Genomic DNA, 15,328 nt, shown 5'->3' with positions numbered 1-15,328 from the left:
TCAGCACATAAACCAGCCCTCGCCATCCTGTCAGCGGTGGCTGGATGGTATAATGGTTAAAGGGACTCTGAGCAGTGCAGTAACTATGGAAAGATGCATATCATTTTAAAGCTTTCTTTCTCCTCTTTCGAATGATATATAATCCGCCGCCCTATGCCTTTTAGTTTTCGCTATTTCCGTGATCGATCGCGAAAATGGCGAAAACTAAAAGGCGTAAGGTGGCAGTTTATCTATCATTGGAAAGAGGAGAAAGAGAGCTTCAAAATGATATGCATCTTTCCATAGTTACATTGTATTACACAGGACAACTTTTCTCCAAAGTCGGCAGCTCGATTCAGCACAATGCAATGAAATATAAGGAACCCAGGGCGATAGAATTACAAACATGCTGGTAGGTGTGAGGATGTAATTAATTAGTTGTGGGTATGCTTAAAGGCACACCCACAGGCACTGCTTGGAGTCCCTTTAAGGGCTCTGCCTCTGACACAGGAGACCAGGGTTCGAATCTCGGCTCTGCCTGTTCAGTAAGCCAGCACCTATTCAGTAGGAGACCTTAGGCAAGTCTATCTAACACTGCTACTGCCTATAGGGCGCCTCATAGTGGCTGCAGCTCTGGCGCTTTGAGTCCGCCAGGAGAAAAGCGCAATATAAATGTTATTTGTCTTGTCAAATGATGCCATGCGCTGCTGATTGTCTTCAGAGCCAGGCTCTCCTCCTAGGTCCCCCTCCTGCTACTGTGCGCTCTGCCGCTGCCCACTCCTCCCTCCCTTCCCACAGAGAACCACAGCTGCAGCAAGAATAATAGCAGCAGATGGCAAACGCTCACTTACCTATCCATGATCCAAGCGATAGAGATCCCGTCATCTGAAACCCATCTGTCTCTTCTACAGTGCAGCCGCTCGCTCTGAACTTCCTGATTCTCAGATCAGACAGGAAGTAGTAATAGTAGTAGTAACAAAGCGACAGCACTCTAGAGGAGACAGATGGGCTCCGGATGACGGGACCTCTATTGCTTGGATCGCAATAGGTGAATGTGATTCATCTGGTGCTGTAATTCTCCCACGCTGCGGCTGCCTTCTCTGCTGGACTATCATACTCACTGGGATGGAGGCTGCATGGTGGCTGTCTAGTTTGGGAGGAAATCGGTTGTTCGGTGGTGGGGGTGGTTATGTAATTCTGTCTGGGGATTGGCTTCAGGTTTGGCGGTGTCCAGAGCTTTCTGCTATTGCCAGGCTGGAGCTGCAGGGGGAAAGTGCTGCTGCTGTGATATCTGGCGCCCTCTTCACAGGGGTGCCCCAGCCCCTGAGTGCAAATGTCCCAGCGATTCATCTCTCACTCTGCATTTTGACGCTGCTATTCCCTGCATTGTGCACCCACAGAGGAAAGCAGGCTGTTGCCCATAGCAACCAGTAGCTCGGCTGCCCCGGTGTGTGCGGCATGTTGCTGTGCAGCTGCATCTTCTGATTCTATTACGACATGATGGGGGGGGGGCAAATCAGTTACTTTGCTTAGGGCTCCATTTAGCCTTAATCCGGCTCTGCACAGCTCGGCTGACGTTGCTATGACAGAATCCAAAGCACAAATGTGAATGCGCCCATATGAGAACATTGCATCATATTGCTGTGCAATCATAACTTAAGTATTAATGCTCCACACATATGGGAGTATTCACTAGACGTCAGTTAAATTTCACTGGTACTTATGACAGTAGGTAGTGCAACCCTCATTACCTAGGTAATGCACACATTGCCAAGGTACTGCTCACTATGTTTCTTAACCAACATTTATGAAATACAATCCATTGTGAGAATGTTCCACTGTGACCCTCCCTCTGTGCCACCAGTGTCTCTGCTGTCCCCAATCCTGTTCTCATGTGCCCCCTTTGTGCCTCCTCCTCGCCCCCATGCCCCTTCTGTGCTTCCTCCTGTATGTGTCTCCTGTGTGTCCTTCTTTAAACCTCTGCACTTCCACTGCCCCACTTTGTGCCACCAGTACCCCTCTTTGTGCATCCAATGCCCACTTTGTATCTCAACTTCCCCTATTTGTACCATCTGTACCCTCTTTCAGCCTATTTTGTGCCACCTGTGCCCCCTTTCTGTCGTCTCTGCTTCCTTTTGTGTCTCCTCTGCAGGAATGAATAACAGTAAATTGCTGTCTTACTGTATATCAGACAAGATGATATATTACATTTTGGAAATCATTTGTGTTTTTGTTTTTCTTTACAGTAATCTACAGCATCCTCGTGTTCTCCAGCTGTTAGCTGTGTGCACCTCATCCACCCTGGAGAAAACACAGCTTGTGTTTGAGAATATCATGTTTGGTTCTTTATACAACATTTTGCATGAAAGGGTAAATTGTTTTGTGCTATTATCATAATGCAGGCTTTATCAGTTCTTAGAAAGTAATCTGTAACAAAAAAGTCAGCCCCCTGGGAGTACTTACCTCGGGAGGGTGAGGCCCCTGGATCCTAATGAGGCTTCCCCCAGCCCTCTCCGCCCTCCAGGATCCAGCGTTGGCAGCCCCCGAAAATACGCTGTAGCTCTTGCAATATTTACTTTACAGCCTCTAGCTAGTGTTGGGCGAACAGTGTTCGCCACTGTTCGGGTTCTGCAGAACATCACCCTGTTCGGGTGATGTTCGAGTTCGGCCGAACACCTGATGGTGTTCGGCCAAACTGTTCGGCCATATGGCCGAACTAAGAGCGCATGGCCGAACGTTCCCCGAACGTTCGGCTAGCGCTGTGATTGGCCGAACAGGTCACGTGTAGTGTTGGGCGAACATCTAGATGTTCGGGTTCGGGCCGAACATGGTCGCGATGTTCGGGTGTTCGAGCCGAACTCCGAACATAATGGAAGTCAATGGGGACCCGAACTTCCGTGCTTTGTAAAGCCTCCTTACATGCTACATACCCCAAATTTACAGGGTATGTGCACCTTGGGAGTGGGTACAAGAGGAAAAAAAAAATTAGCAAAAAGAGCTTATAGTTTTTGAGAAAATCGATTTTAAAGTTTCAAAGGGAAAACTGTCTTTTAAATGCGGGAAATGTCTGTTTTCTTTGCACAGGTAACATGCTTTTTGTCGGCATGCAGTCATAAATGTAATACATATAAGAGGTTCCAGGAAAAGGGACCGGTAACGCTAACCCAGCAGCAGCACACGTGATGGAACAGGAGGAGGGCGGCACAGGAGGAGAAGGCCACGCTTTGAGACACAACAACCCAGGCCTTGCATGAGGACAAGAAGCGTGCGGATAGCAATTTGCATTTTATCGGCATGCAGTCATAAATGTAATACATATAAGAGGTTCCAGGAAAAGGGACCGGTAACGCTAACCCAGCAGCAGCACACGTGATGGAACAGGAGGAGGGCGGCGCAGGAGGAGAAGGCCACGCTTTGAGACACAACAACCCAGGCCTTGCATGAGGACAAGAAGCGTGCGGATAGCAATTTGCATTTCGTCGGCATGCAGTCATAAATGTAATACAGATGAGAGGTTCCAGGAAAAGGGACCGGTAACGCTAACCCAGCAGCAGCACACGTGATGGAACAGGAGGAGGGCGGCGCAGACGGAGAAGGCCACGCTTTGAGACACAACAACCCAGGCCTTGCATGAGGACAAGAAGCGTGCGGATAGCAATTTGCATTTTGTCGGCATGCAGTCATAAATGTAATACAGATGAGAGGTTCCAGGAAAAGGGACCGGTAACGCTAACCCAGCAGCAGCTGAAGGATGCAGATGGATTGTTCAACACAGCTATGCCATCTGACATGTAGTCCTTGACCATCTTCTCCAGGCGATCGGTGTTGGAGGTGGATCTGCACGCTTGCTGTTCTGTGTGCTGCTGCATGGGTGTCAGAAAATTTTCCCACTCCAAGGACACTGCCGATACCATTCCCTTTTGGGCACTAGCTGCGGCTTGTGTTGTTTGCTGCCCTCCTGGTCGTCCTGGGTTTGCGGAAGTCAGTCTGTCGGCGTACAACTGGCTAGAGGAGGGGGAGGATGTCAATCTCCTCTCTAAAGTCTCCACAAGGGCCTGCTGGTATTCTTCCATTTTGACCTGTCTGACTCTTTCTTCAAGCAGTTTTGGAACATTGTGTTTGTACCGTGGATCCAGAAGGGTATAAACCCAGTAATTGGTGTTGTCCAGAATGCGCACAATGCGTGGGTCGCGTTCAATGCAGTCCTAGGCCGAAGAGGTCATAGCCTAGGGTCACAAAAACCTTTTTATTTGGGCAATTTCAATAGTAGTGATGCTGACGTACATAAATCTCAGCCATGGCCGTTAGCAACGTCTGAATTGCAGGTAGAAGACATATTGTTAGACTTGGATTCCAAAGATGGGGTCCCTACATCTCTGCAAACCAGAGTTACAGGGGTCCAAAATTGGTAAAATCCCCCATAGGCTTTCATTGCCTCCCTATTTCACTTTCCAAAATCTCACATCTTTTCAAAGGGCAATTGCTCAGCAGTGGCAAATTTTCTAGCATTGTAGGGACCCTTAGGGGGAACATGACTGGTGAGTTTTGGGCCCCTAGGCCGAAGAGGTCATAGCCTAGGGTCACAAAAACCTGTTTATTTGGGCAATTTCAATGGTGGCGAGTCTGACGTACATAAATCTCAGCAATGGCCATTAGCAACGTCTGAATCTCACGAAATGTCTCATGCAGGTAGAAGACATATTGTTAGACTTGGGCTCCAAAGATGGGTTCCCTACATCTCTGCAAACCAGAGTTACAGGGCTCCAAATTTGGTAAAATCCCCCATAGGCTTTCATTGGGCCTCCTATTTACAGTTCCAAAATCTCACATCTTTTCAAATGGCAATTGCTCAGCAGTGGCAAATTTTCTAGCATTGTAGGAACTGTTAGGGGGATCATAACTGGTGAGTTTCGGACCCCTAGGCCGAAGAGGTCATAGCCTAGGGTCACAAAAACCTGTTTATTTGGGCTATTTCAATGGTAGTGATGCTGACGTACATAAATCTCAGCCATGGCCGTTAGCAACGTCTGAATTTCACGAAATGTCTCATGCAGGTAAAAGACATATTGTTAGACTTGGATTCCAAAGATGGGGTCCCTACATCTCTGCAAACCAGAGTTACAGGGGTGCAAAATTGGTAAAATCCCCCATAGGCTTTCATTGCCTCCCTATTTCACTTTCCAAAATCTCACATCTTTTCAAAGGGCAATTGCTCAGCAGTGGCAAATTTTCTAGCATTGTAGGGACCCTTAGGGGGAACATGACTGGTGAGTTTCGGGACCCTAGGCCAAAGAGGTCATAGCCTAGGGTCACAAAAACCTGTTTATTTGGGCTATTTCAATGGTAGTGATGCTGACGTACATAAATCTCAGCCATGGCCGTTAGCAACGTCTGAATTTCATGAAATGTCTCATGCAGGTAGAAGACATATTGTTAGACTTGGGTTCCAAAGATGGGGTCCCTACATCTCTGCAAACCAGAGTTACAGGGGTGCAAAATTGGTAAAATCCCCCATAGGCTTTCATTGCCTCCCTATTTCACTTTCCAAAATCTCACATCTTTTCAAAGGGCAATTGCTCAGCAGTGGCAAATTTTCTAGCATTGTAGGGACCCTTAGGGGGAACATGACTGGTGAGTTTCGGGCCCCTAGGCCGAAGAGGTCATAGCCTAGGATCACAAAAACCTGTTTATTTGGGCAATTTCAATGGTAGTGATGCTGACGTACATAAATCTCAGCCATGGCCGTTAGCAACGTCTGAATTTCACGAAATGTCTCATGCAGGTAGAAGACATATTGTTAGACTTGGATTCCAAAGATGGGGTCCCTACATCTCTGCAAACCAGAGTTACAGGGGTGCAAAATTGGTAAAATCCCCCATAGGCTTTCATTGCCTCCCTATTTCACTTTCCAAAATCTCACATCTTTTCAAAGGGCAATTGCTCAGCAGTGGCAAATTTTCTAGCATTGTAGGGACCCTTAGGGGGAACATGACTGGGGAGTTTCGGGCCCCTAGGCCGAAGAGGTCATAGCCTAGGGTCACAAAAACCTGTTTATTTGGGCTATTTTAATGGTAGTGATGCTGACGTACATAAATCTCAGCCATGGCTGTTAGCAACGTCTGAATTTCACGAAATGTCTCATGCAGGTAGAAGACATATTGTTAGACTTGGATTCCAAAGATGGGGTCCCTACATCTCTGCAAACCAGAGTTACAGGGGTGCAAAATTGGTAAAATCCCCCATAGGCTTTCATTGCCTCCCTATTTCACTTTCCAAAATCTCACATCTTTTCAAAGGGCAATTGCTCAGCAGTGGCAAATTTTCTAGCATTGTAGGGACCCTTAGGGGGAACATGACTAGTGAGTTTCGGGCCCCTAGGCCAAAGAGGTCATAGCCTAGGGTCACAAAAACCTGTTTATTTGGGCTATTTCAATGGTAGTGATGCTGACGTACATAAATCTCAGCCATGGCCGTTAGCAACATCTGAATTTCACGAAATGTCTCATGCAGGTAGAAGACATATTGTTAGACTTGGATTCCAAAGATGGGGTCCCTACATCTCTGCAAACCAGAGTTACAGGGGTGCAAAATTGGTAAAATCCCCCATAGGCTTTCATTGCCTCCCTATTTCACTTTCCAAAATCTCACATCTTTTCAAATGGCAATTGCTCAGCAGTGGCAAATTTTCTAGCATTGTAGGAACCCTTAGGGGGAACATGACTGGTGAGTTTTGGGCCCCTAGGCCAAAGAGGTCATAGCCTAGGGTCACAAAAACCTGTTTATTTGGGCTATTTCAATGGTAGTGATGCTGACGTACATAAATCTCAGCCATGGCCGTTAGCAACGTCTGAATTTCATGAAATGTCTCATGCAGGTAGAAGACATATTGTTAGACTTGGGTTCCAAAGATGGGGTCCCTACATCTCTGCAAACCAGAGTTACAGGGGTGCAAAATTGGTAAAATCCCCCATAGGCTTTCATTGCCTCCCTATTTCACTTTCCAAAATCTCACATCTTTTCAAAGGGCAATTGCTCAGCAGTGGCAAATTTTCTAGCATTGTAGGGACCCTTAGGGGGAACATGACTGGTGAGTTTCGGGCCCCTAGGCCGAAGAGGTCATAGCCTAGGATCACAAAAACCTGTTTATTTGGGCAATTTCAATGGTAGTGATGCTGACGTACATAAATCTCAGCCATGGCCGTTAGCAACGTCTGAATTTCACGAAATGTCTCATGCAGGTAGAAGACATATTGTTAGACTTGGATTCTAAAGATGGGGTCCTTGCATCTCTGCAAACCAGAGTTACAGGGGTGCAAAATTGGTAAAATCCCCCATAGGCTTTCATTGCCTCCCTATTTCACTTTCCAAAATCTCACATCTTTTCAAAGGGTAATGGCTCAGCAGTACCAAATTTTCTAGCATTGTAGGGACTCTTAGGGGTTCATGACTGGTGAGTTTCGGGCCCTTAGGCCAAAGAGGTCATAGCCTAGGGTCACAAAAACCTGTTTATTTGGGCAATTTCAATGGTAGTGATGCTGACGTACATAAATCTCAGCCATGGCCGTTAGCAACGTCTGAATTTCACGAAATGTCTCATGCAGGTAGAAGACATATTGTTAGACTTGGACTCCAAAGATGGGGTCCCTACATCTCTGCAAAATGGTCAAAATGGAAGAATACCAGCAGGCCCTTGTGGAGACTTTAGAGAGGAGATTGACATCCTCCCCCTCCTCTAGCCAGTTGTACGCCGACAGACTGACTTCCGCAAACCCAGGACGACCAGGAGGGCAGCAAACAACACAAGCCGCAGCTAGTGCCCAAAAGGGAATGGTATCGGCAGTGTCCTTGGAGTGGGAAAATTTTCTGACACCCATGCAGCAGCACACAGAACAGCAAGCGTGCAGATCCACCTCCAACACCGATCGCCTGGAGAAGATGGTCAAGGACTACATGTCAGATGGCATAGCTGTGTTTAACAATCCATCTGCACCCTTCAACTATTGTGTATTGAAGCTAGACACCTGGCACGAACTGGCAATGTAGGCAATAGAGGTGCTGGCTTGCCCGGCAGCCAGCGTTATGTCGGAACGCTGTTTCAGTGTTGCCGGAGGCATCGTCACAGATCGGCGTATACGCCTCTCCACAGAAAATGCAGACCGTCTGACTCAAATTAAAATGAATCAATCCTGGATTGGAAACGACTACGTACGCAACACTCCCGGGACCCCAACCAAGTAACATGAACAATGAACATCTGTGATGGGTTAGCGTTTCCGGTCCCTGTTTATTGAACCTCTCATCTGTATTACATTTATGACTGCATGGCGACAAAATGCAAATTGCTATCCGCACGCTTCTTGTCCTCATGCAAGGCCTAGGTTGTTGTGTCTCAAAGCGTGGCCTTCTCCTCCTGCGCCACCCTCCTCCTGTTCCATCACGTGTGCTGCTGCTGGGTTAGCGTTACCGGTCCCTTTTCCTGGAACCTCTTATATGTATTACATTTATGACTGCATGCCGACAAAAAGCATGTTACCTGTGCAAAGAAAACAGACATTTCCCGCATTTAAAAGACAGTTTTCCCTTTGAAACTTTAAAATCGATTTTCTCAAAAACTATAAGCTCTTTTTGCTAAAAAATTTTTCCCTCTTGTACCCACTCCCAAGGTGCACATACCCTGTAAATTTGGGGTATGTAGCATGTAAGGAGGCTTTACAAAGCACGAAAGTTCGGGTCCCCATTGACTTCCATTATGTTCGGCGTTCGGCTCGAACACCCGAAAATCGCGGCCATGTTCGGCCTGTTCGGCCCGAACCCGAACATCTAGATGTTCGCCCAACACTACCTCTAGCACAGGTGCAGTAGCAGCTTTCCGATTGGCTCCGGCGGAAATAGCAAGTCACCTGTGCAGTAAAGTGGACCTGTTTGGGCTTGGGTATTTCTGCTGGAGCCCATTGGAAAGCTGCTACTGCGCCTGTGCTGGAGCTGAGAAGGTAAATATTTACATTGGTGCTGTTCGGGTGCTGCCAGCGCTGAATCCCAGAGGGTGAAGAGGATGGGGGAAACCTCAGTAGGATCCAGAGGCTCCCCCCTCCTGAGGTAAGTACCCCTAGGGGCTGTTTTTTGGTGGTTTTTTTTACAGTACACAAAAGTACACAAATAAACACTAAGCGATCATAGCAAAAATATGCAAACATTCTTTTCAACCAGAGAACACAATCTGGAGATTACCAGTTGCTGAGTTACTTAGCGATTGCATTTTGCAATGCGATTTTCAGAGCAATGCATTTTTGCACATACCTTTAAAGGACAATTGAAGTGAGAGGGATGTGGAGGTTGCTATATTTATTTCCTCTTAAGCTATACCAGTTGCCTGGCTATCCTGATGATCCCTTGCCTCTAATACTTTCAGCCATAGACCCTGAGCAGATCAAGTGTTTCTGAAATTATTGTCAGATCTGACAAGATTAGCTGCATGCTTGTTTCTGGTGCTATTCAGACACTACTGCAGCCAAATAGATCAGCAGGGCTGCCAGGCAACTGGTATTCTTTAAAAGGAAACAAATATGGCAACCTCAGTATTCTCCTCACTTCAGGCATCCTTTAACCTCCTCCCAACTTCCTAACGCCGATCAGCGTCGGGAGGGTGGCAGCCCCAGGACTGCGTAACGGCAATTGGCATCAAGTCCTGGGGCGGGGTTTTGCAGAAGAAAGCACCAATGCGCACATCTCCGCTTGAATGATGCTAGGAGACTTTTAAACAGCAAACCCGCAGTCTGTTTACATTGTACAGCGCTGCAGTCTACTGCAGCGCCGTCCCCTAGAGAGGCTCAGGAGCAATTAGCTCTCATAGGCTAATGCCTATGACAGCCGATCGCTGTCATTGGCTGGCGGGGGGAGGAAGGTAGGGCAAGGGGAAAAAATAAATAAAAATTAGCTAATTTTATTTAAGAAAACAACAAATAAATAAAAAAACAAATAAACATTGCAGGAGTGATCAGAGCCCACCAACAGAAAGCTCTGTTGGTGGGCAGAAAAGTAGTGGGGATCACTTGTGTGCTGAGTTGTATGGCCCTGCAGCGAGCCATTAAAGCTGCAGTGGCCTGAATTGTAAAAAAAAAAAAAAGCCTGATCAGTAGGGGGGTGTAAGCCTATGGTCCTGAAGTGGTTAAGCTGAATCACTCCGAAAAAATGCTGCATGCAGCACATTTGAGATTTTAGCCAAATTGCAATGCTGCTGCGGAAACAGTCTCAAAGGGTGACGCTGCACTAGTGCTTTGCCAATCGTTGGTAATCAGCAAGCACATTGCAATCGCTCCAGGCGGGAACCATCCCTTAACTACTTTGGCCTCCTGGACGTACTAGCTACGCCCAGGAGGCCATGTGCGCGGCCCCACGGCCGATCGCGTGTGTGCACGCGCACTCCTGGCCCGCAGTTCGCTAGCCAGGCAATCAGTGAATCGGGCTATGGTGCCCGATCACTGATTGCTCTCCCCCCGAGAAAAACCGTCAGCTTTGCACGGAAGCTGAGGTTTTTCTGTTCCTATTTCCCCCGACGTCACTCTAAGCGTCCGTGTTATGCTTAGAGTGACATCATTGTAAACAAACTCATGGCTGCCATCTTGTGGCCAAAAAGCTAACTGCATGAGAATGCAAAAAAAAAATTAAAAAATAGACCTATATGTACAAAAAAATATTGATTTGCATCCCACCCTCCCAAAAATACCCACATAAAATGTTTCATAATAAAAAAAAAAAACCATTACAATAAAAAAAACACATAAATATTTATCTAAGGGTCTAAACGTTTTAAATATCTATGTAAACATGAAATATTTCTATTTTTTTTAATTATAAGCTTGTAAATAGTGATGGATGCAAAACGGAAAAAATGCACTTTTATTTCCAAGTAAAATATTGTCGCCATACATTGTGATAGGTACATAATTTAAACGGTGTAATAACCGGGAGAAATGGGCACATAGAATACGTGAGTTTTAATTGTGGAGGCATGTATTATTTCAAAACTATAATGGCCGAAAACTGAGAAATAATGATTTTTTGCCGTTTTTTCCTTATTCTTCCTGTTAAAATGCATTTACAGTAAAGTGGCTCTTAGCAAAATGTACCCCCCCCCCCCCAAAGAAAGCCTAATTGGTGGCGAAAAAAACGAGACATAGATCAGTTCATTGTGATAAGTAGTGATAAAGTTATAGGCTAATGAATGGGAGGTGAACATTGCTCAGATGCATAAAGTGAAAACGACTGAAGGCTGAAGTGGTTAAACATTGTCTCAATAAAGTCCTGGCAATGTAAATTTTGTATTTGCATATTGTATAGTCTATGTATTAAAAATGACTTTGCAAAAGTCACTAAGAAATAGGAAAAAAATAGCAGCATTGTGTGTAAGGGCCAGCACGTTTTGGCATAACCAAACGCTTTTCTGCTACTGCACAGAAAAATGTTTAGCGTCGCATTTAAAGCCCTCGAGAGATAAAATGTAACCATACCATAAACACAGAAGCATGCAGCGTCGATCAACCATAATGCTTGAGTAATCGATGAGAAACAACATGAGATGAACGCTCCTATTCATGTTAATTATGTCACACGGCTCCCTAGCAATACACTCCGGGGATACCTAAATTCACTCTTCTCCTAAGTTTTCTCCTCTGTGATATTTTTACACCTTATGTAAAATGTGGTTTTGAACCCCCAGCAAACAAGAAAATACTCAGCATATTTTTTGCAGTACTTTTTCACCAGCTGAGTGCTGAAAAGTTATTTTAAACAGAAGATGAAAAATTATCTCCTAGGAAAAAACTTAGGAGAAAAGGGGAATTCAACAAGGCTTTAGTTGGAGTGCTATTAGAAGCCTAGAGGCAGTCAGTCTCCTACACCACAGATTCTATGTATTAAAGGTCACAGTATTCTCAGAGAGTCAGAATGTGCCTTTACCCTTGCAATCTAAAATTGGGTGTAATGCAGTCCCAGTACTATCATCAGCCACATTTATATACAATGAAAGCCTTATTTGACAGAAAAAGGCACCCTTGAATCACTCTGCTTACTTTAGATATTAGTAGATATTTTTAGATCTGTGCCTGGAAATGGGCTTTAATCTCACATTAAAAAAGTGACAGAAGGCTGTAGGTTCAGAGGATTATCTGCAACTGATAGCTGCAACCAACAATCAGGAAGTACATATATCTGAGGAATGGGATTCACAGAGACACTGGATTTTACTTAAAAGACATCCAGAATGAATGTATACTTTAACATGTAATTTAAATTTGCCTTAAAGAGACACTGTAGCGAAAAAAAAAAAGAATTGGTTGTGTAGTATGGATAAATACTAGAACATTAGCAGCAAAGAAAATATTCTCATATTTTTATTTTCAGTTATATAGTGTTTTTTATAACATTGCATCATTCTCTAATATTTGCAGTTTACACACTACTCAGCATTCAAAATGATTTTACAGAGCAGGCCAATTAACTATTGAACTGTCCTCTGCAGAGAAAAAGAAAATACAGTGACAGCAACATGATGAGAAATGTATTGGGCTTCCGGCGGGGGGAGGAGCAACAGCGACAGCTTCCGCCGCATCAGTTGCCAGGTCCCTCCGCCGTGTGTATGCGGAGGGACCTGCCGACGAGCTGTCGCCGGCCTGTCGCGCACACGCTCACGTGTGCTGGCGACAGGCCAAATTAAGTTGCCCGTGAGTATGGGCCATTAGCTGTACAACACATAGAAATCATTAAATCATAATTTTTTTAGCTTCAGTGTCTCTTTAAGTTAACATATTTTTGCCGCATGAAGGTTGACAGTGTTTGATTAAATTTTCAGCGCTCAGAATTTCCCGTTTTGCACATGGAGACAATCACCTGTCTGTTACTTCAAGTCCTTGAAGCCCTCATGTTCCTTCACTGGCGTGGTTTCATCCATTGCTCTTTTTCATCGCATGCTGTACAGATTGTATCTGCAGGATATGCAAAGATAAGCCACTTTGAATACATGACACGAAGGTAAATAATACTTTTTACACTCTCTGAAGTATTTTCCAATATTTTAGATTTGATTTGGTGTATTATGTCCTTTACTTGATTAGGAGTCAACCTGACATGATTATTATGAAGACTATTTAACCTCTCGTGGACGTACGTGATTGATATCTATGCCCTGTTTACTGCCCATTATCCCTGCCAGGGCATAGATTTCAATCACTCGTAGCCACACGTTCCTGCCACTCTTGTTGCTGTGTCGCCAGTGCACTCTGATCACTCAGCTGTCATATGTAAGCTGGTCAGGTGGCAATTTCATTGCCACTTGATCCTGTGATCACAATTCTTAAATTGGAAAAAAAAGGCCCTGGTCAAGAACCTGCCGGTCCTTAAAACACCTGAAGTAAAAATAAACCTATTACATAAACAAATGGTTTGATTTCAGTGAATGTTACATAGTAAATAAAGAGAAAACTGTTTCGGGCATTTTCCATTTTTACTGCTTGTAATTGAAGTCAACACTGATGTAATTTCCTCCCTTACTGTTTTGTTTCTCCTAGAAACTGCACTGTCATATCTATTTTGCTTTTTAAACACATGTGAGTACAGCAGAGATCATATTTCAGCAGCTTCACATTGAACTGCCCTCAGCCAAACAGTGAGGAGCAGGAATGTGGGAACGTAGATGACAAGCTTCCCCCTTGTTAGCAATGTACCAAATAGAGCCTGGCTGACTGAGATAAGATGTATTACAGCAGAAACATTAATGCTTACATTGGAATGCCTGCAATGCAGGGTCAGGTTGCAGGCTGCATAATAAACATGAGCAGTAGGTAAATGGAATTTGATTTTGTGGCTGACAATTCCACTTAAAAATTGGGGATAAACCTAAAAGGAGAGAAAGAAAATTCCAGGGAACAGGGGGCTAACCTAGAATAATATGGCAACAGTTTATGATATGAAGGTTTGTGTGAGAGGAATAATAGTTGTGTGAGAGTATTTTGTATGAGAGGAATAAAGGGAGAGTTCAGAGTGTAGTTTGTTCTGTATGCCATGTGTCTTCTATAGAGGTACAGGACTGTGATGCCCTATAAAATCCCCTTCAAGCATCCGTCTTAAACTATCTCTAAGACCCAGGAGCACTGTGTGATTTGTCTGAATACTGGTTCTCCAGCTTATCAATAAATAGTGGAAATTAAATCACGTGTTTTGATAAATGTTTATAAAGGTAAATAATACATGTATTTCACATAACTAATGTGTTTTTTTATTCATGTACAGCGTATCTGTACTGTAATACAATACATTTTTCAATCCTTATCTAACAGGAGTGATGACAGGCAATGCAGTGATGCTGTTTATTTCCCTGTTCCTGAGGAGCTGTATCCCTGGTCATCTCCAGAAATAGTTTTAGGGAAAAAAGCAACAGTAAAGTCTGATCTGTATAGCCTTTGTGCAGTCATGCAGGAAAGCTTATCAGGTAGGTTTTAAATGAAGTTTAAGGAAACCTGTAGAAAGATAAATGTGGCGGTTCTCATTGTTGATCGCCATCTGAAAAGTCTAGTTACTTTGCCTAGTCACCGATCTAGGACAAGTATCCATGCAGTAAAGTCGGAAGGCCTAATCAGCTTACTTGTTTGGCTCAGTAGCTCAAAAGCAGCTAGTATTTGAGCTAGCTGGAAATTAGTCACTCCTTGGGCTTGATTCACTAAACCGTGATAACTCATAGCACGGGCACGCTAGTGTTTTTGCACGCAACCGTGAATTTTCTATTCGTGATTGCGTGCGAAATTTTGCGATTGCGTGCGAAAACGCTAGCGCGGCCGTGTTAGGAGTTATCACTGTTTAGTGAATCAAGGCATGTAATCAATCATGTAGTGAATCAAGCCAAGTCATGTAATTTTGGTGTACACGCTGCACTGGATTTTGGCACCACCATAGACCATAATGGTAATTATGGCTATAGCGGTGCTCACTTTGTAATTTGGGCACTGGCAATAGCCAGGCCCCAAAGTACGTGACCAAGAGAAAAATTAGGTAATCAGTAGGGGAATATATTTTGTTATATTCCCAGAGATTGCCTAAAGCAGGGAGCGCTGTCTTTTGGCTTCTCCCTGTGCCCACATAAACATGCACCCTTTCCATACGTATCCACTGGAAGAGCTTTTTGAATGAACTGGATATAACATAGCAATGCAATGCCAGCTCCCAGCACTACTGCACTGGTATCTGTATCTGGTGGGGAACGGGTACTTGTGTTATTTGCGCAGAGGATATTATGTTGGGACAAGGGTGAATACGATAACTATATGGGCAGCAGCGAGCAGGGAAACAAGTTATTAAGGTA

The 15,328-nt window shown here is 44.6% G+C and overlaps 1 protein-coding gene across 9 annotated transcripts in view; it reads left to right on the top strand.

The window, feature by feature from the left end:
• The window catches only part of TEX14 (testis expressed 14, intercellular bridge forming factor), a 477,154-nt gene that overhangs the window by 359,469 nt on the left and 102,357 nt on the right, over window positions 1-15,328 (top strand). For all 9 annotated transcript variants that reach the window (XM_068268626.1, XM_068268628.1, XM_068268627.1 and 6 more), the window contains 3 exons: window positions 2,226-2,349; window positions 12,827-13,005; window positions 14,310-14,461. In XM_068268626.1, coding sequence (XP_068124727.1) covers window positions 2,226-2,349; window positions 12,827-13,005; window positions 14,310-14,461 — 455 coding nt within the window. The remainder of the gene's footprint in view (window positions 1-2,225; window positions 2,350-12,826; window positions 13,006-14,309; window positions 14,462-15,328) is intronic.

This window comes from Hyperolius riggenbachi, chromosome 2 (assembly GCF_040937935.1).
Source record: "Hyperolius riggenbachi isolate aHypRig1 chromosome 2, aHypRig1.pri, whole genome shotgun sequence".
NCBI lineage: Eukaryota > Metazoa > Chordata > Amphibia > Anura > Hyperoliidae > Hyperolius > Hyperolius riggenbachi.
This window is presented reverse-complemented; position numbering and strand designations above follow the sequence as displayed.